This window comes from Arvicanthis niloticus, chromosome 5 (assembly GCF_011762505.2).
Source record: "Arvicanthis niloticus isolate mArvNil1 chromosome 5, mArvNil1.pat.X, whole genome shotgun sequence".
NCBI lineage: Eukaryota > Metazoa > Chordata > Mammalia > Rodentia > Muridae > Arvicanthis > Arvicanthis niloticus.
The window spans coordinates 55,934,853-55,956,602 of record NC_047662.1 but is presented as its reverse complement, the minus strand read 5'-3'; the positions used below and the strand labels follow the sequence as shown (position 1 = coordinate 55,956,602).

The 21,750-nt window shown below is 37.1% G+C and overlaps 1 protein-coding gene across 4 annotated transcripts in view; it reads right to left on the bottom strand.

Moving 5' to 3' along the window:
* Mysm1 (Myb like, SWIRM and MPN domains 1) overlaps positions 1-21,750 on the bottom strand; it is a 38,310-nt gene that overhangs the window by 7,061 nt on the left and 9,499 nt on the right. For 3 of the 4 annotated variants that reach the window (XM_034502376.2, XM_034502378.2, XM_076934655.1), the window contains exons 5-16: positions 21,572-21,650; positions 19,292-19,390; positions 16,505-17,253; positions 12,981-13,111; positions 11,555-11,658; positions 10,136-10,213; positions 7,935-8,023; positions 5,595-5,649; positions 5,225-5,275; positions 4,507-4,581; positions 3,813-4,001; positions 2,471-2,603 (exon numbers count right to left, since the gene is read on the bottom strand). In XM_034502376.2, the coding sequence (XP_034358267.1) occupies positions 2,471-2,603; positions 3,813-4,001; positions 4,507-4,581; positions 5,225-5,275; positions 5,595-5,649; positions 7,935-8,023; positions 10,136-10,213; positions 11,555-11,658; positions 12,981-13,111; positions 16,505-17,253; positions 19,292-19,390; positions 21,572-21,650 (1,832 nt within the window). The remainder of the gene's footprint in view (positions 1-2,470; positions 2,604-3,812; positions 4,002-4,506; positions 4,582-5,224; positions 5,276-5,594; positions 5,650-7,934; positions 8,024-10,135; positions 10,214-11,554; positions 11,659-12,980; positions 13,112-16,504; positions 17,254-19,291; positions 19,391-21,571; positions 21,651-21,750) is intronic. The other variant, XM_076934654.1, reaches the window with a different exon arrangement.

Genomic DNA, 21,750 nt, shown 5'->3' with positions numbered 1-21,750 from the left:
AATGACCCTGAGATTCCACCTCATACCAGTCAGAATGGCTAAGATCAAAAACTCAGATGACAGCAGATACTGGTGAGGATGTGGAGAAAGAGGAACACTCCTCCACTGTTGGTGGGATTGCAAGCTGGTACAATCACTATGGAAATCAGTCTGGCAGTTCCTCAAAAAATTGGACATAGTACCACCTGAGAACCCAGCTATACCACTCCTGGGCATATACCCAGAAGATATTCCAACATGTAATAAGGACACATGCTCCACTATGTTCATAGCAGCCTTATTTATAATAGCCAGAAGTTGGAAAGAACCCAGATGTCCTTCAACTGAGTAATGGATACAGAAAATGTGGTACATTTACACAATAAAGTTTTACTCAGCTATTAAAAACAATGATTTCATGAAATTCACAGGCAAATGAATGGAACTTAAAAAATACCATCCTGAGTGATATAACTCAGTCACAAAAGAACACACATGGTATGTACTCACTGATAAGTGGATATTAGGCAAAGAGCGTGGAATACCTACAATACAACTCACGGAACACGTGAGGCTCAAGAAGAAGGAAGACCGAAGAGTCGATGCTTCAGTCCTACTTAGAAGGGGGAACAAAATAATCAAGAGAAGTAGAGGGTGGCAGGGACTTGGGAGGAAGAGAAGAATCAGGGAGGAAAGAAAAAAGAGTGGGGAGAATCAGGTATGGGAGGAGATGGAGATGTACAGAGGGTCAGGAAATTGAACAGAGGTGTGCAGCAATGGAGGATGGGAACTGTGGGTAGCAAGCAGAAAGTCCCAGATGCCAGGAAAGCAAGAGCCTCCCAAGACCCCATGAGGATGACATTAGCTGAAATGCACCACAAAGGGGAGGGAGAACCTGGTGAGACCATATCTAGAGGTTAGGCATGGCCCCCCAGTTGAGGGATGGGGCCACCCATCAATCTCCAAAATTTTAACCCAGAATTGTTCCTGTCTAAAGGAAATACAGGGACAAAGAGTGGAGCAGAGACTGAAGGAAAGGCCATCCAGAGACTGTCCCACCTGGGGATCCATCCCACATGCAGACACCAAATCCAGACACTATTGTAGATGCCAAGAAGTGCTCGCTGACAGGAGCCTGATACAGCTGTCTCCTGAGAGGCTCTGCCAGAGCCTGGCCAATACAGATGCGGGTGCTTGCAGCCAACCATCAGATCGAGCACAGGGATCCCAATGGAGGAGTTAGGGGAAGAACTGAAGGAGCTGAAGGGGCCTTATCTGGCATCAATGGGAGGGGAGGCCCTTGGTCCTGTGAGGGCTTGATGCTGCAGTGTAGAGAAATGCTAGGCAGGTGAGGCAGGAGTTGGTGAGTGGGTGGGTAGGTGGGTGGGTAGCACCCTCACTGAAGCAGGGTAAAGGGGGAAGTGATAGTGGGGTTGCAGAGGGAAAACCAGGAAAGGTAATAACATTTGAAATGTAAATAAATAAAATATCCAATTAAAAATGCAAATTGGGGATGAGTAAAGGCATAAATATAGAAAATAAAGTGAGGTGATCGAAAAAAATCAGTGCTGATTAGCTGGTACTAGGAATTCAAAAACAATAAACTACATTAAGAGACAAACTGGCCATTAAGGCAGAAAAACACTGTAGATTTATATATAAAAAAGATATATTAGCAGTCAACAGGATTGAAAAGACTATGAAGTATATAGCACCCTAAAGATGATTAAGAATAAAGCGTAACTAATTATTAGGCAAACATTCATTTAGAATTCACTTTATACCAGGTTCTGTGCTAGATGCTGGACTGAAAAGTGAGTACAGTATAGCGTTTAGTGACAAAGATGTCCTGATTCGATGGGAAGGGAACACTGCAAGTGCCTATCACACACAACTACACACAGAGAAGATCGGAGTCTCCCACTACTTCCTTTCCATCACAGTTCCCTCCCTGCCTTTCTTAGTCTGCTGTATTAATTCCTATGTAGACATAGATGACTGGGACAAACACAAGGAGACATAGAGGAGGCACACATCCCAGAGAAACCAAGTTGGGTAATGGGCTATGTCAAGACAGATGGGACTTAGGAAATCTGAAATCAGTCTGTCTTTGGGAAGCCTAAAATCCTGGGAGGTGATAGAAAGCTGGAGTTATGGTTTTGTTTTTCCTTTATTTACATGGCACATCATGGAAAGCAAGATTGCATTTATGAAAATATTTTCATGATATGAGAACTATATTGTATGTACTACAATGCCTCCAATGCTCACTCAGCATACACACTGGCTGCTCTGGCACTGCTCTACATCTTTTTCCTTTTACTCAAGGCCATGGGACCACTAGGATGAAAGGAAGGAGGTTGATTTAACTAGGTGGCATACATCAAGCCCTTGGTTGATTCACAATCTATCTCATTAAATAGTTTTACAGTTCTAAGTTCTTTCATTTGAGGATAGAGATAGCAAGAACTTATTATTGCTGACAACTTACGATAGGTACCATCAGGGCTAACTTCTTCACTTATAACCAAGCAGGTAATCTGGGAATATGGTAAAGGATTACTTCGATTATATGGACTAATAATCATTCCAATGAATTTTGCTCCTCCTCTGGAGAAGTAACTCTGCAATGATAAGAAAAGTATAATTAATTTCAAGTCTCAATGCTCTACACAACTAACTGGAGAAAAGGAAACAGAAAAGGGCTACATCCAAACAGCAGCAGCTGAATGAAATGCCTTAAGTATTATTTTCAGGACCAAAGTCTGCTTTTCGTCAGAAATGATCCTTAAAAAAAATCCACGCAGCATGGCTCGGTGGATGACTTAGTAGCTGCTATGCAAGCAGGAGGAATAGGACTCACCTATGCAGAATGCACATAATAAACCTGGTGTAAAGAGTTCCATGCATATGGAACCTGTAGCCTTAGTGCTGGGGCGGGGGGAGATGAGGAGACAGGGCACTGATGGGTACCATCCTGGCTACAGGTTCAGTGAGAAGTCTCATCTCAAAGGAATAAAATGGAAAGTGACAGGACACTCAATGTTCTCCTCTGGCTCATGTACAAGCACATAGAAGTGTGCACCTCACCACACATACATACATGCAAAGTTAAAAACAAAAGGCAACCGGAAAAGGGGACAACATTTAAAATGTAAATAAAGAAAATATCCAATAAAAAAAGGCATCAAAAGGTCTCTCATATATTAGTTAGTTATGATAGTGATACAAATCTATCTTAGGACTCTAGGGGCCAAGACAGAATGGAGAATTACCACATGTTCCAGGCTAACGAAGGGCCACAGAGTAATAGTCATTGTCAGGCAAAATGAATCAAATACTACAAATGTGTTCATATACTATAATGTGAAATCATTTAACTATAATTCTTATTAACATAGCAAGAACTTACAAATAGCTACCTACATAGAAAATACACATTAAACATAAAATTGAATAAAACAAAACTTGGGTTTTTTGTTCCCAAGAGAGGTATTAATGCTTTCGACTACTATAGTTATAACAAATCCTGTCCTATTGCATATTGTTGGTTTTTTAAAGGCTCTAATAATCTTGTCTATACTAAAAGACCAAAAAAAAAACCCAACAACAACAACAAAAAAAACCCTGCCTATACTCAACTGCTGACCTTACAAATGCTTACTAATGTAATTTCATGGAGAGAAAAAAAGAAAAAAAGCAAATTATTTCAAAACTGCAGATGTAAAGAATATTAGAGATGTAAAGCTAAAAATAATAATGTTATTCCATAGAAATCAAAAGAGGATGTGTAATAATTTACAAAATGTCAGTATGTAACACTATAAACACACCTGGTATTTGGCTTGTGTGTCAATATCTCGTAAAGATGGATTAGGATCAAATGCAGGATGAGAATGGTACCACCCAATAACACTGTAGCCTCTAAGAGCCAAGGTTTCTGAGGCCTGTGTCTGTGATACAGGATCCATCTCACATTGAAGTCCTGTACTCAGACTGTTACACGGTTCTGCTGCACAGACCTGTGAAAGATTGTTCTTGCATGATTATAGTGAAATCAATTGGATTACTTGCCAAAAATTAAACTCCAAAGGTATGACTGTAGGCTAGAAATTTAGCTAACACTTTCCTAATCTAAAAGACATGATAATGGTTAGTTTTCCAGGTTGCACCATAATGCCTACCCAATGGCATTTCATCAATTCCTATTACATATGAAAATAATTTCAGCAGAATGAGGAATATCAGTTTTTACCCACAAGACTAGCAAACATTCCTGCCCTTGGTTGTAGCTTTTCTCTGGTGAAAGTAGTGTGTAGCCAAGGCTGGCAGAATCCTCTCTCTCTTCACAGAAATCAGATGTGCTCAGTATATGGAATGCTAAGTCATTTCTGAATATATAACTTTATATACTTGCATATTCTCACACATAGAGATATAAATCAATATTTTCATTATATTTTCTGATTTCTATAAAATATTTGGTATAGCAGCTGGTAACTGAAATGTTTTAAAAAGAAGACTTACTTCAAGGATCTTCTCAGCCTCTGAGTATCTTCCTCCTAAAAGGCCAATCACCTCTGCCATAGACACGTGGGCATGCTAAAAGAAACATGAGGGCAGACTCAGACCACATCCACAAACAAAGCCTCCGAGTCACATCCACCTCGCTATCATGGAACAATGCTGTCAGTGCAGTGCAGTACAGCTCTGAAGGAGAGGCACTGCAGGGAGCTGCAGTGGGCATAGACTTCAGACTCTTCCTGTTGCCTAAGAGACTTAGAACCATATACAGGAAGATGGAGCTTGTTCACTTAAAAAGGAAGACACCATTTGAATTCTAGGGACACAAGTAAGTCCCTATAGAACCTCCTGTAGAAAACCAGCACTAGCACACACAATTGGTAGAGGTGTCTGTCTGCAGGCACTGAGTACAAATAAGTGGCCTCTGCATTTTAGACAATGTGGAGTTTTGGTCATTTACTGGACAGCAGACACTGGTTATTACAAAATGGTAAGTGGTAAATAATGCTAGACAGTCGGCAAAACTCACATCAAGCCATTTTTTTCTAAACTATGAAAACATGCAATTATCTGGCCTTCCTTTAAAAGAAAAAATTCAATTCCTTGTAAAAAGAATAGTTAAAAATCTGAAATATCTGTCTTCCACTTTCTCTTAGGTCTACAAAAAAAAAAAAATAATAATAATACAAGAAATAAGTAAAGCACAATAGGTTAACCTTACCAAATCCATTATTAAAAGTGCTTCTGAAGCTACTTTCACCTGAAATGGTTCCTGAAATATAAAAAGAGAAGGAAAGCATAAAAAGAGAGATTTTTCTCCCTGATAGGAATATCCATCTTTTCTCCTTACCCACCCCACCAAGGTCTCACCATTCATCAAAGTCCAATGCAAACCAGACTTTAAAACACCTAAGCTTTAAAGCCCCAGCAGGAAACTATTCTCTTTCCTCTCATTTTCTGCCTGACTCATTGGCCAGATCCTTAATGTACCCTGCCATGTCAAATTAATTTATATACATGCCATATATATACACACATAGATAAAGGGTACTTCCCATCCAATTGCGGCATTATGAGCAGTCATTGAGTACCTGCTTTTCTTCACTGAAAACATTACAAGGTATCAGTTGGAAGGGATCAAATGAGCTGAAAAAGAAAAAATTAATATAGTCTCAAGGGGAGCAAAAAAAAGTATTAATCACTAATTTAAAAAACTAAAACCCAAACTTTTGCCTGAAGGAAAAAATATTAAGAAAGCAGGAAATTCATTGTCTTTTAACAACCAAAGGTTCGGGATAAACAAACACAGCTCTTCAGCTGACCAGAGATACTAACACTGCAGTGGAACAACTATTTACATGCTTGTAATCCTAGCACTTGGGAGAAACAGGAAGATCAGTAGTTTAGGGTCCTCCTCAGCTATGTATCAAATTTGGGGCCACTTTGAAATGGCTTGGAGGTTAAGAAGACGGATGCTCTTCTAGAAGACCAAGGTTTGATTGTTAGTGTCCACACAGTCCCTCACAACCATCTATAACTCCAGTTCCAGGGATCCAACAGATTCTTCTAGCTGCCAAGGCTGTCAGGCATGCACTTACACATATGTAGGTCAAATAGCCATACACATAAAACTAAATAAAACCAAACAAAACATAACAATGCAGGCTGAGATGGAATGGGAATGTATAAATGCTGAAGAGCAAGCAGACTGAAGAACGTCTCTGAATTTAACCTGCAGACAGGAGCAGGCTGCTGTTTCCTGAAGGGCTGCGGAGGATGGAAGATCAGAGAGCTAGAGAGACTTAATGGACAGAACACAAAAGCAGATATGGAAACAGAGGTGTTAGATACTCAAGTCTAGGAAAGCAAAGAGGTGACTAATATTAATGGGCCATGAAAAATAATCATTACAAGTGAAGTGCACAGACATTTTTGGTGGGAATGCTCTATTGTAAATGAGACACTACAATTTTTAAATCTGAGTTTTAAGCAAAATATATATGATTTCTATATGAAACTGTGTTAAAGTATGATTTCCAAGGCTTATTCCAGCAGACCTTTTTATTTGGTGATCAATAGTAGAAATAGTACCTTTATTGAAATGCTAAATTGCTAAATCAATCAATCAATCAATCAATGCTAAGAGCACAAAGCTAAAAAAAAAAAAAAAAAATGCATTGATTTAAGAGGTTCCTGGCAACAGAGAACAATTTAAAAATCACAATAACTCTAAGTCTCACATTTAGATCCAGAATATTAAATGTCTAAATATTAGGAGTCTAGGCTTATCAAAAAGAATTAAAAAAAAAAATACTTAGTGCATTTGCCCACAGGGTAAGGTTAAATTTCCATTTTGGAGAGGTAACAATTATAGTACCAGGTCTAAGGACTCCTGGGCCTTCCTAAGCCTGGGCTTAAACCACAATTTCTATACCAAGCAGCACAACCAAATACAGTATGTCTCTCTGTCGCTCCATTATCCTATAGGTAAATGGGTGTGACACTAATGTTGCAAAGGTTTGTCAAGGGATTAACTGTGTTCACATAAAGAACTTAAACACAACAAACAGTGGTAGCTGCTTTAATTAATTTATAAATGAGGACCCAAGCCCTGCCAAGGAAATATATTGCAACAGCATTTCTCAACATCTTGCTTTGAAAAGTGAGAGGCCAAAACTGCAGTCTATTTAATGGGGCATCTGCAGGAAGTAAGATGCCTAGAAAAACCAGGGAACTCAATTGACTAAGACAATTTGCAAATTATCAATTTCAGCTTACTGTATCACACTAAAACAACAAACTCCCAACTTGTGAAAATTCAACCCGAAAATGAGACTATTTGACCACGTCTAGGGTTGGATGACTCCTGTTATACACAGGCAGTAATCCCCAACACTCAATGTGCCAGAACTTTGAAGCATTCGCTCAAATTTTCCCAAATTGATAATCAGTGAAATAAAATAATTTTAAAAAATTCCAAAATATAATAAGCAAGGCTAAGAGAATGGTCCAGCAGTTAAGTGTTTGTCTTGTAAGCAGAGCTTGAGTTTGGCGTCCCAGAAACCCATGCAAATGCTGGATGAGTATAGTAGCTCAGCTGTAATTCCAGTCAAGCTGACTATCGAGACAAACATCTGCAAGCTGCAGTCTGATAAAGACCATGCCTTAATAAATGAGGTGTGAGAATAACAGAGCACATTCTTGACATCAACCTCTGGCTTACATACACATACAGAGACATGGACACCTGTGCGTGTACCACCCCCCCCCCCCCACACACACACACACACACACAAACCAGAAAAAGAAAAAACTATTTTCCTGGATACATTTTGTAAGAAGTATCTAACACAGCTACTGGGCATTTTTTCATGTACTTTCTAACCATGTGTAGTAAGTTAAGGAAATACATTATAAGCATAACATTGTACCTTTTTGGAAGTTTTGAAGCTTTGGAAAATTTAATAGGTTTGCACTTTTCCTCCTCTTCTCTTCTTGCCAACTCCTCCACAGACAGATGCTAAAACAAAACAGCCAATCAAAGGGTTCATCAGCTACTCAGGCAGAATAAATATAACAGTTAAGGACATGTGAGAACAAGACCAACCAAGTTGGTATACACTGTTTCCTTGCTACTAATAAATATTGAACAATACTTCTAAAATTATGTCAAATTATATAGCCCCATCAAAAGGAAAATTTGCTTCTTCTGACTTGCCCATTTCAATCAATGGTAGCAGTCATTAAATTTCAAAAACCTTCAAGTCTATCATTTCTAGTTTCTAGTTTTCAGGTCTCAGGTGGCTAATTTTTTTTTTCCTTAACTCAAACATCACAATGTGCTAATCAAGAAGGTGTGATAATCAAGCGTGCAGATTCCAAGGGCTAAGGAGGTAGCTCTGTGGTGAAGCATGCCCAGCACATCTGAGGCCCTGGTTTGATCTCTGGCACCATGGACTGGGGTCTTCAGCATCATAAAATTCTGGAGCAGAAACGTACAGCTCTACTGCATCATTAGCTGAGAGACCGTCACCAAGCTCCAGGGCCTTCACACTTCCGTTTCCACATCTTTATGAAGCAGATAACAGCAGTAATAATAGTCTCATGGTGTGCTGTCAAGTTAAATACATTAATGTTCATAATCTAGTCATCCCTACACCCTAGTTAAACATACTATGCATCTTTCCCAGAATATTAGTATTTTCCTATATCTGTACCTTTGCTTGTGCAACTCCCTCAGCCTAGAACGCTTCCATCTACATTCTGAGATGATTCTTCTCCTGATCCTTTGGCTCAAACATCTCATTTTTTGTGAACTCTTTCCTCATCACACTCTTTGGGAGTACCTCATATCCTTAGACCAACCTTATGGGAAGGAACCATATATTACTTATTGTGATGCCAACAAGAGTCCAGGTGTGAGGTTAGGAGCAGGTAGGGGGCATGAGAAAGGAAACATTTATTGAGTACCTAGTCTGAGCAGCTTTACTGAATGACTAATACTAGGACTTAACATACTTCATCTCAGTTCTTTTAAAATCCTTTCAGAGGGCTATCATCCATCCTTCATAAATTAAAATTATGAGATTTAGTACAGTTAAGTAGCTACTTGAGATAACAAAGCTAGTAAGTACACTTATACTTTCTTTCCACTCTACTACACTAATTATTTACAACAAATTTTATATGTGAACATGTGAGTGGATGTGTATATACGTACAATAATTTGTTGCCTATGTTTCCTATCTGGGTCCCAATTTCTACTGACAGAAATAACACTTGAATACTTATAATTCAATATGCATTATATTTAGAAGAGTATTTTAATTGGTTATCAAATATCATTCAAAAGAATATCATTTAATGAAATGCATAGAGCACATCAACTGCTCAGAATGGTACATCTTTGTAGGGGAATGTCCCCTAGCTATTTGATATTGGCTGATAAGGACAACAGGAAGCCAATCACTGGGCGAAGATATGGAGGTGGGATCTTCCAGGCAGAACGGGAAGAGATGGGGAGAAGGAAAGCTCAGAGGAGAGAGGCAAGATAGAGAGACAAGATGGAACCAGGAGAAGAAAATGGAGCTGAACCATGTGGTCTGGAGAAGCCTCAAGTAGCTAGAGATTTCATAGATGGGCAATAAGCAGTGTAGGGTACATTTGCCCATTCTAGGTGTGCAGCTTATATTTATATCAAATGAGTTTTGTGTTCTTTGCCCAGGCATTTTGGGGTTGGAGATTTACTGTTATAAATCTGGCTAGTTATTACAAGTCTGTAGTGTTGTCATTTTATGGGGCTAAGGGAAGAACACACTATAGTCGGCTTTCTGCAGGCTAGTCATAGGAGACAGATGATAAGTGGACGGAAGTACAAGTGGCTTGGCTGCAGCTTAGCCAGTTTACTGTGGTTTGTTTTTATAATTATACGATACACATCTTGACCTAAGAGACAACAATGTGGAGACTGAGAATCAAAATTCTCAGCACAAGTCAGACTTCATAAACTGTACCATTTGCCTCTGGTTTGATTAATGGTAATTTTTCAATAAACTAATTATATGCATAATATATAGGAATTAAAATAATGAAACAAGGCTTCATGGATGAACCACAAATATGGTCAAATTACCTCAAATGTTTGCCCTTCTAAGTCTTTTGCATCACACCAGTTTCCCCATGGATCTCGGACCCTACGTCTTCTTGTTCGCTACAGTAAGAAAAAAAAAAAAAAAAAAAAAAAAAAAAAGGCAAAAGTAACAAAATTAACCAGGCAAAATCTTTAACACACAAAATCTAAACAATACCTATCTAAAACTCTACTACTTAAGCACTTTGATGTCTGATCATCAACTCAATAAACTGTATTCTATTGACAATGTGAACAGTCAGTTCTCTGCTTAGATACTCAACCAAATTCTGTGGGCACTGGCAGCAGCTGGCAAGGCAAGACCTAGGCGGTGCCATCATTGCACCACTTTAAAAAGCATGGCACTAATGATTTTCTACATTTAATTTGATTTCCATTTTACTTTACTTTCCATTACTACCTAGAAAGTAAAATACCAAGATTAAAAATATGTTAAGACCACAAAGAAGAACAAAAAAAAAAAAAAAAAGGATTTGTTTCCATTTGTCTGTGGTAGAAAAGAACAGAGAGCAAAAGGTATAGTGAAAACAGAAAAAAAAAAAAAAAATTATCCAAGCTTTAGAAAGACCAGTGCTAAGTTAATACAAACACTGAAAAACCACAAAATGTGTAGACTCCATGACTTACCGAGATTTGCAAACATCGTATCTGAGGTGCATAAAATGGACCAGCTTCCAAAGATAGGTATGTAACTTGTATAATCCAAAGAGCCATTTGAAAGCAACCTTTCTTAAGACAGCACACTCAGGTAGAAATTGTTCACAGCCAAAATAATCTGAGATGTTTTTGCCTGTCACCAATTTAATGTGAAACTAATGAGATCTTATTGTGACTGGCTTACAGGAAACTTGCTGGATAACTGTTATTTTGTTTTTGAGATATGGTTTCACTGTGGAGACCAGGCTGATGGTGAACTCACAGAAATCTGCCTGCCTCTCCCTTTTGAATGCTGAGACTAAATGCACATGCCACAACACCCAGCTGTATGTGCTATGCTTTTTTGTTTTTGTTATCTTAGTGTTTAGGGTATTTTGCCTAATGTCCAGAAAACCAGAAGAACATGTTAGACTCTCTGGAACTGGAATTACAAAAACTTGTAATCTCCACCATGTGGGTGCTAAACCAAACTTGGGTCCTCTGCAAGAGCAACCATTAACCAACTCTGAACCATTGAGCCATCTCTGTAGCACCTGACATGTTAGGTTTATAAATCAAAACCAAGTAGGCCAAGACCACTTTAGTAAAACATGTTTTTACATACTTTGCCAGTGAATTTGAAGGGTTTCCTAGTTCATTTGGTTTCTGTCTCATATACAATTAAATAGCTAAGGTGAAACACAAGAGAAAACATGTTCTTCATTTAAATTCCATACAGACTCCACTCAATGAGCAGCTGCTTACCATAGACTGCAGGCGCCAGGCAAGCTGGTATGCTGCTTCTTCATCTTTTCTGTCGGTCACTCGTACTTTATCAACTGGTTGTGGCCTGTTATATACTGCCTGCTCTATTGGAATTCAGGAAAGATAAAACAATCTATTATTCTGTGCAATCTGTTAATTAGGAAGACATACTATACTGACTACAGCTATGATTCTTATCCCACAATCATACATTTGATGTGCCACTTAGTTCTCAAATAAATATTGCTGTTATGATCAATAAAAGCAATTATCTAAAAAATAAGTAATGTGTGTAACTTCTGATTATTTGCTAACTTTGACAGTTTAATACAGAAAACAGTATGTCATCTCTTTGTGGCTGCATCTAAAATAACTTAGTTTCCTAAAAAACTAGTCTCTACACAGAGCTTGGGGCACAAAAGCCATCTACATGAAAGAGTAACCCTAAGATAGACTGTACATTCTCAACACACAAAAATGAAATCATCTGTCAGAGGCTTTCTGGTTAGCTCTCCCTGGCTTATCTCCAACACCGGGGTGGGAAAGCTCTGGTTCCTTATTACTACCGGTGCCCATCACCATCCGCTTTCTTCAGAGCTGTGTCATGTAAATTCAGTGATAGGATAGAATTCACTCTGACATGTTTACTCATCAACTTTGAATCAGAAAACTCAAGAATGACAGGCTTGTGTATGCGTGGGTACATGTGTAGGTGCATGCATGTCAAAGTCAAAGGACAACTTTTGGGAGGTGGTTCTCTCTTATCAAGTAGATCCTAGTGATCAAACTCAAGTCTCAGGCTTAGGGGCAAATGCCACTGAGCCATCTCACCAACCTCATTAAAATATTTTGTGTTTTTATTATAATTAAAAATACAGGTTCATAAGCTATTTCCTTTGTTTAGTCATTGCTAGAAAACATATCTAGCAGGAATACAGTACAGGGTGAGTAATCCTTATTCAAAATATGTTACAACAGGTATGCTTCAAATATTAGACTTTGTTGGATCTTGGAATATGTGCAAAAAAAAGTTCTCAACATCTAAATTTTTTTAACTGTTATGGTGATCTCAACCTGTATTTGTAAAGTAAATAGGCTATTCTTAGATTTCTCATAAAATTATTTACTTCTACTTGACAAAGAATTCTTTTGATGAATTATTTCTATTATATAGATAAAATACTTTCCTTTAAAATTCTATCTTCAAAGGGAACCAGTTTAATTAGCAGAAATCTCTTTAACATCAAAATCTTAATAATACACTTATTTTATAATGTTATACTCTCTCTCTCTCTCTCTCTCGTTCTCTCTCTCTCTGAATTCCATATACTTAAATCCACTTGAATCTGAACCATCATAAAAATTAATGGGTGCTATAAGGTTTAAAAATGCCAAGTAAAAGATGTTGTTGGGTTTTTATTTTTACCACATCCAAAATTGATTGCTCCTATCAACTCGAGGTATGTATGAATCCGTCCAATACAATTAACATCCCCACAGTTCTTCAGGCCAGGACGTACTGAGGTCTTATTTAAGTATTTCGGTTTGCATATTTCCCTAATTAAAAGATGGAAGTACAATTATTTTGGATGAATAGAAACATTTTTAAAAGGATTTCTGGGGAAAACTTTTAATATATGAAATATATTAAAATTTTACCTTCACTCAATGCCTAATTGTGTAACAAAAAAATACCCAAGTGTCCTTTTTTTCACATATAAAATATCTTTAAAGGATTCAACAACTTACAAGTATTTTTAGAATGATTGTGTTCCAAATATTCTTTCCCCAATACTAAGTTCAACAGATCCCAGGTATCCCCAAACCTTGAAAATAGAAACTTATTTTGTATAGAACCAATTTGCATCTGCATCTGTGAATAAAAGAGCACTTTGGGAATTGAGAAGACTGAGTACTGAGACATCCTCCTGCTCTTCCTTTGTTACAGTACTGGCCTCATGCTTTCCCAGCTTTGCCAATGCTTTTAATTATTAGCTCTCTCAAAAAATATTTAAGTATTGTATATTTATTTCTAATTGTAAGAACTTATTCTAAAAAGGAAAACAGACAAATTCTAGGGGATTCCAAAGGAAATCAAGAAACTCCCAAAGAAATTTAAGATTCATATACTAATCTTATTACTTAATGTACTTTGAACAGGAACAGGGAACTTTACAATAGTAGAAATCAATCACTGATCAGGCAAACGCTGCACTGCTAGATTCACAGGCTCAATCTTCCTAATGCTATGAGAACGACCTTACCAACCCCATCTTAGAAGGGAGCACACGAGCTGGCCAGAATCACCACAGCACCTACTTAATGTGAACAAGTGGTAAGATCCAGATGCAGACACTGACCCAGGCCTTAACTGACAGCACAGATACTGCTTGTTCACATTTTATTCTGTAAGTATCTGTGTTCCATGTCCCAGACACTGTTGTAGGAACAAGAGTCTGGGAGGTAAACAATGCAAAGTTCTTACTGTCAAAGACCTTAAATTCCAATGGAGACTCTCAATACATAAAGGAATAATATATATATTGTTATCAAACAATAGCTCTAAACAGAAAGAAAAGCCTAAATGAAGACAGTGCAACAAACAGGCATAGACTACTTTACATAGGGTGCTTAGGGAAGGCCTTGCTAAACCTACAAAATTAAAATCCATAAATCTACAAGGTTCGTAGACGGTGAAAATAACTGTGATAGAGGAGAATACTTTAACTTCCACAGAAAAGCTGAGACTTCAGTGATTCATGAAAGAAAGGCAAACAAACTATACAAGCATGACAAGAATGTAGGAAAGAGCACAGCTATTGAAAACTAATGGTAGGAGCCCGAAAACTGGCTTCGTCTACATCAGTCTTCTCTAATCAACAGGCTTACTCATGGCTTAGATAGCAAATACTTCTGTTCACCAAAGATCTTCTTCCTCCAACAAAATGCCTTCTGTCGTCTAAGCACTGTCTTAAGCAGTGGGCACTTGATAAACAAAACAGACAGAATGTCTTCACATTGCCTGCATTCTTAAAGGACTATGGTAGGCAACAATTCACAAAATGGTAGCATTTTCAGTGGTATTAAGTTGTATGACAAAAACAAATACAAGATGCCAGGACAGAGAGGAGCATTGCCATACACATCAGCTTCCCTGAGCAGAACCGAAAAGTCAAAAAACCAGCACCAGAAGCTCTGAAGGAAGAGAAGGTAAGGCCGGAGTTACAGCTCTTTAACTACTGAACTAACACTGAAGCTGAAGCCGCCTTCACACCTCGTGAGACCTGTAAACAGGTCCTCATCCTCTGTGTACTTTATGTTTTCATTTGTAAGGAAAGTCAAGAGATTTGAAGATGGTTTAAATATAATGTATGGTATGTGGTAGAATAAGGTAGAATAATGTCATTAACAGTTGATTAACACTTTCCCTTTTTAAACAAAAAGTATCACCTGAATTGTTCTGTACTTTATATGTTCTCTTTAAAAACATTTCTTTTGCTTTCATACTTTTCCATTAAATTTTCATATTTAAACAACAATGCCAAATAGACTTTGTGTATTAAAGAAAAGGACTTAGGAAACTACTGCCATATAATTGACTCTACTTATGTAATTTATCCTGCTAATTTAAAATCCAAAATTCAGTGTAACAAATTAAATTTGTCTACAATAACATTAAATATGCACAAGTTGTGACATTTCTGAGGTAGAAATTGTTTTGAAGGCCTTCAGCTTTGGCTATCCATTCTTTTATTTCCAAAACCAAACCCAGGTATGAAGAGAGATCTAATTTAATCTACATTTAAAAGCTGTCAACTTTTAGGTAATATGGAGTAACAGAATGAGGGAGTTGGACTAATACCTTTCATGGGTCAGTGGCTGGTTGAAAGTTCAAAGGCAGGTACCCTAAAGCTCTATCTGAGAACTGTGCTAATCTGTTTCAAACAGCAAAGATGCCACTTGCGTATTTCACAGGACTGTTGTGAAGACTCAGATGAGATGATATACAGGGCAGCCTTCTGTAAACCACAAAGCACTAGGTAACTGTCAGCTGCTTCTCTTATGTGTTCCTTACTCTAACGACATCCTTAGCCAGAAGATGGTTTTTTTAGTGCTTGTGTCAGTGCAGGATCACTATGAGGCAAAGCAAGAGCAAACATTTTTTTTTTTTAACATGGCTGTCTTTAAAAGCCATGTAAATTAATGTTATCTAAGTGAAATGAGTTATTTAACAATGTTCATCTAAGGTAGCATCCTAGGTTCTAGTAGAAAGCCAGTGAAGCAGGACAGAGAAACCTTTGATAGAGGAGAGAACAAAGGACAACAGAGAATCTCCCCACCCAAAGAACTCTGAAACATTAACAGCAACTATCGGTGCTTGAAGGAGGCTCAATAAGCTATCATAACCAAGTCTAGTCACTTTCAGTGCATTTGGGCTAACGAGGAGGGTAGTCTTTTGGTTTAATAAGTAATTGTGCTCATTCCACATTCCAAGTTACAAGCACTGAAGAACTGTTTCAGACAACAACTTCTGTACTATAGCCATGTTTAATGTTATTTCTGTCTCTAAGTTTGTCCTTATTTATACTCAAATACATGTGAAAATTGGAAATTCTCTCCTTTCCCAGGACACTATGTTCTACAGTTACAGCTTCCTAACACTGCCCCAAGAAACTGCTGCCCCCCCCCCAAAAAAAAAACAAAAACAAAACCCAACAGTCACTTCCTTTTGCCAGGCTTCCAGTTTACAGAGGAATGAGGTGCTTTGATAGCAATGGATGTCCTTGTTTATCAAAGTTGTTAAGTTTACTATGAGAAACTTTAAATTGTGATGACTGAAGGAAGACATGCAAACGCTCTAGATCTCTAGCAAATCCACCATTCTACATGGGCCTAATCAATACACTTCAGAGTATCAAGTTTTTAGAACATGTACAATGTAATTCTTACCACTGATCCAAAATGTAGTTTCTAATTTTCAAATAGCGTTCTGGTGTTTTAGTTTGGCGCCCCTCAAAAAACTCAGGAATTGCTTGCTTTTCTTCTTCTTGAATGACGTTTCTGTCTATTTCTACTTCTTGTTCTGGCGGCTTAAGCTCTTCTCCTTCATGGTTTTCCTCCTCCATCTGGCAAGGGAGCAAAACCACTTCATTTCCACTTGAGTCCTTCTGAGCCTCACAGGGCTCTGGAGAAGGTAAGTGCTTGGCTTCCTCTGTTAGTTCTCCACCTTGTGCAGTGCATTCTTCAACCAGTTTACTGTATTTCTCATTTAATTCGACTGAGTTTTTGCCATTATTGTTCTGTTTTTCAGCCCGTGATGTAATTTCTGAGCTTGAACATGCTTCCGCTTCACTCTGTTTCACATTCTGAAGACATTCTCCTGAAGACTTAGCTGATGAACCTTCGTGGCATAATTCTCCTTGGTCGGTCTTACACATTTTACTATTAGGAACATCTAAGGTAAGATGGTTGCCGGAATTCTTCTGTGATGTTTGAGAAATCAACTCATCTAGCTCATCTGTGATGTCTACGTCTTCATCATCAGATAACTTCTCAATTTTTATAGCATTCAGGTTGGGATCAGCACGACCCCTTAAACATGATTTTGCCCACACCTTCATCTTTTCTTCTTTATTTTTAACCTGAAGACCACTGCTGCTCTTCTGAGTTGGTATTTCTTTCGCCACACCCCACTTTACCTTATTAAGAATCAAAATAACACGCACATAATATTAAGATTTGAAGTTTAATCACCTTACACAAAATACAGTTTAAAAATATTTTTAAACTAAGTACATGTTAACAGATATACCTTCATTTGCTTTTTAAAAAATCTTATAAACTTATTTTTTAAAAAACAACTTGCAAGTAAAATAAACATCACATACCAAAGTCTCTATTAGATTCAATTAACCAGACCTAAAATCTATACACCACAGTGAACTTCTACACAGTTAGAGCAGCCGTTCTGAAGCTGTGGAGCGTTATACTGGATTTCACACTTCCACTACTGAATATATTTTTATGCACTTATCCACCACCAAAAATGAAGAATCCTTAACAGAATTTTGGTGTTTTAGTTTTACTTGACCAGAAAAGCTTATAGTTAGCTCTATATCCTCTTTCATATTTCACGTCCATCACCTGTATTCATTTTATCCTCTGATATTTAGCCTTTCTTGTGCTCTTTTCTACACATACATACCCACACATACATTTGCTTATATACATACATAATTGACTAGACTGCCTATATGAAGGAGAACACCCTTCCTGAGATAATGTGGTCTTGCTTAATGTGTGTGTGTGTGTGTGTGTGTGTGTATGTGTGTGTGTGTGTTTTTAAGTATCCATTTTCCTATGAATTTTGTAACTCTATTTTTCATTATCCAGTTATTTGGTGATAAACAACTAGGCTAATTCAAATTTTTTGCTATATTGAGAACTTTATTTACATCAGAAAAAGAGATCTCATTTAAGACACTTCCAAATTTTATATACTTCTAGAGCTTAAATGAATCCAGTCAGAAATTCTAAGTATCAACACTACATAATTGGTCTGGAGAGCTGGCTCAGCAATAGTACAGGCTGCTTTTCCAGAGGACAGAATCAATTTCTAGAACCCACACAGAGGCTCACAGCCACCTGTAACTCCAATTAAGGATCCAACGCCCAAACCCTTCTGGCCTCTGAGGGCACTGCATACACTGTGGTGAACACAGGTACATGTAGGCAAAACACTCATATATATAAAATAAAATGAACTATCCTAACTCAGAAAACATACACAGCTAAATACAGAACAAATTATTTGAAAAATTAAGAAACTTGACCTTAAATACATCTTTCTGAACAAGGTTATTAAGTTTTTCAGACAGTTTTTTTATAACGATAATAAAAACCTCTTTGTTCGTAAACAGATTTCATAATTCATCAGTTAGCACTTCTATCTCCTAAATTCTAAAATTTCCACAGGTTTCTTTCACAGTGCAAACTTTATAAAAGAAAAAAGTTGGGTTTTTTTTTTTTTGTTTTTTTTTTTTTGTTTGTTTTTTTTTTTGAGAAAGCATTAAGCCTGTTTACCATTTCCTCTCAGGAATGCTACTGCTTTACAGAATCTAACAGCAGCATCACTCAGAACAAGGAAGAGGTGCTGGAGACTACATCATGTACATCAGCATGGGTGTGCTGCACTTCACTTCTACCTGGGCTACAGACTGGACATGGATGCCACAAAGTGTTTTTAAAAATTAACAAAACAAACAAATAAAAAGCTAGTGGGCCAGACAGTAAATGGACTAGTGGCTTAGAGAGTAAAGCCAAGCTTGACAACATGTGTTCTGTCTCCAGGATCCACATGGTGGAAGAAGAGAACCTATTCCCACAGTCCTCCCACCTCCATATCCCTGCCATGGCATACATGCATGCTCACACACACACATAAAATAACAGAGTCATTTTCTAAGGGCTCAAAACACTTATATATTCTGAGTATTTACTACTTTAACTGTAGAAACTCTTAACAATATGACTACTTAACTGGAGATGTTTCGTGCCTATAATGGCACTCAGGAGGATTGTAATACTGCTCTAGGCTAGACGGGGCTGTATATTAAGATCCCATCTCAACAATATCAAAATCAAAACAATCTAGACTATACTTATAGTTTGCATTGAGTATTTGTACTTCCTGACTTTCCTAAATTACATTATTTAGGACATCTGTATTCTGCTTACCTTGTTTTTAAAGTACTGTCTGGCATAACTCTTCACTTGTAAAACTGTGCGACTTTCAACTAGGGCTGCGATTTTAGTCCACCTCCGGCCAAATTTAGCCTGTTATCAAAATAGAAACAAATTTGCTTTACAGTACCTTACTTAGTAATATTTCAAGCCGCTACCACATTAAAGAAAACTAAAAGAAAATTTATCTTTATTTCTAAAGCACAAAATGAAACCTGATCTATTAGACTATTTGTTTAAAATCAAAGCCCAAATTTCTTTAACTGAGTTCTGGAAACTAAACAAAAATGACTTACAACAGTTCAAAAGTGAGGTTAAGTTATACTCACTCACTCACTCTATCTATCTATCCGTCTGTCTGTCTGTCTGTCTGTCTGTCGTGTGTCTGTGTGTGTGTGTGTGTGTGTGTGTGTGTGTAGAATCAACTCGACACATTCTGCACTAATTGCAACTTTTAAACTCAGAGTTTGTATTCCACAATACCTATTAAGTGTCCTGTTTACAGTGCAATGACTTTTAGATCCAATCACAGATGAAGTATAACCAATGCCTCCATTCTGGGGCCAAAGGCTGTGCCACACCCTAAGCAGTCGATTTCAAGTACAAAAAAGAAAATGTACAATTCTAGATACACAATGGGCATTTAGACACCAAGTCTAAAACATACTTAGTATATAAATCTTCACCAACACAAGGTATTTCCAACAGGAGATAACAATACCATCCCCATTTTAGAATTCTTAAACCACAAAGAACAAAACTAAATACAATCCAGGACCAAGTATCCATGCTTTGCGGCAGTAAAATATCTTTAAAGATCTGACCTAAGTGATAAAGATTCATTTATACACTTATTTCTGTTATTCAGATAAGAGCTTTATTAAAAAGTATTTCTGGGAAAACTACTATAAATTATTTAAGAGTAACACTTAGCTAGTATTAACTAACTTAAGAATCGGTTCTGTTTACTGGAGTGAAGGCCAATGACTTGGTATCATGAAATACATTTAGAGACAACAGGGACCTGGATAAAGTCAGATCCTTTGTGATACTAGGGGCTTGAACATTAAGAAAATTAAAGGTGACACTAATAAGAGGAGCACAAGAAATACCCACCAGTTTCAAACTGCAGTAAAGATATAGCCCCACGCTAAAGAAACAGACAGAATCAAAGCTTCCTTCACCATGAGCACCAAGTCATTCCCTCCTCCCACACCGGAGAGAAGCCCACAGGCTGTAAGGAAGCTGTATCAATGGGTAAAAGTGAGCAACACAACCAATAATTGCCCAATGTATCAAAGTGTTTTCTTCTGTAGGAAAATATTTTATTTAAAATACCTTACTGTGCAGAAATTTCTATGTATCTATATAAATAAATCCTCATCTGCTTATATATGGATAAAACATTCCTAGAAGTATATACACACAGAAGAGAAAATGAACTACCTCAGAAATGAGCAAGACTTATTACCCAACAACTTTAGGTAAGTGTGAGTTCTGAACATAAGAATGTGGTCCCTATAACCATGACTAATACCAATAATAAAAACAAAATAAGAATCTTAGGTTCACAAACCAATTGCAAATATGAGCATATGCATATTTAACTTTTGATAAGGGGCAAATCTTGAAGCTATCCATCCATCCTGAACAAATTACTGTTAATTAGATTGTCATATAATAGAAATTAAAACCAGCATAATTATCATCAGTATAGAAAAAGAAACTCAGAAATTTTTAAAACCTCCCGATAGTTTATGTATTTGTATTAAAACACCATAAAACATAGCTCTCATGCTACTGACTAAAAAAGTACATTTTACTTTTCATAATTCCATGTTAATAATTCAATTTTATTCAAAAGCCTTCCATAAATATTATATACTACCTAAATAATGTATATACATCTCAAAATCAATTTAGATTCTGAGTTACATGTACACTAAAAGAAAATATACAATCTACTCTTGATAGTTTCAAACTTAATGGTTATTTTATTAAACATTTTCCATGTTCTGTAGTATTTTCAGGATTTGAACCACACACATACTTTCTATACTTCTTAACTTCTGTACTCTGGAAGAGATTTCACTGAAGCATTCATACCAGAAAAATGTTTCTGGTCTTCAAAGATGTGTGTGAAAAATATGGATTATGCATAATGATAAATAGCTAAATGAAAAAGGAAGAATTCAATTCTTATTCTAAATATACAAAAAAAAATTTATTTGCTTCTAGAATAATTTACCATAAGTTAAAAATTTCTCTATTTACCAATCCTTGTTCAAACAGTTCTTTCTCTTCTATCGTCCACTTTACTGAATAACTGGCTGGTTTTTTAGGAGAATGCACCCTGAAGAAAAAAAGGAATTGTTAAAAAAAAAAAAAAATTCCGAAATGGAACATTCCATATTTGTGCAGCTAAAGGTTATAGACCAGTGGTTCTCAATCTT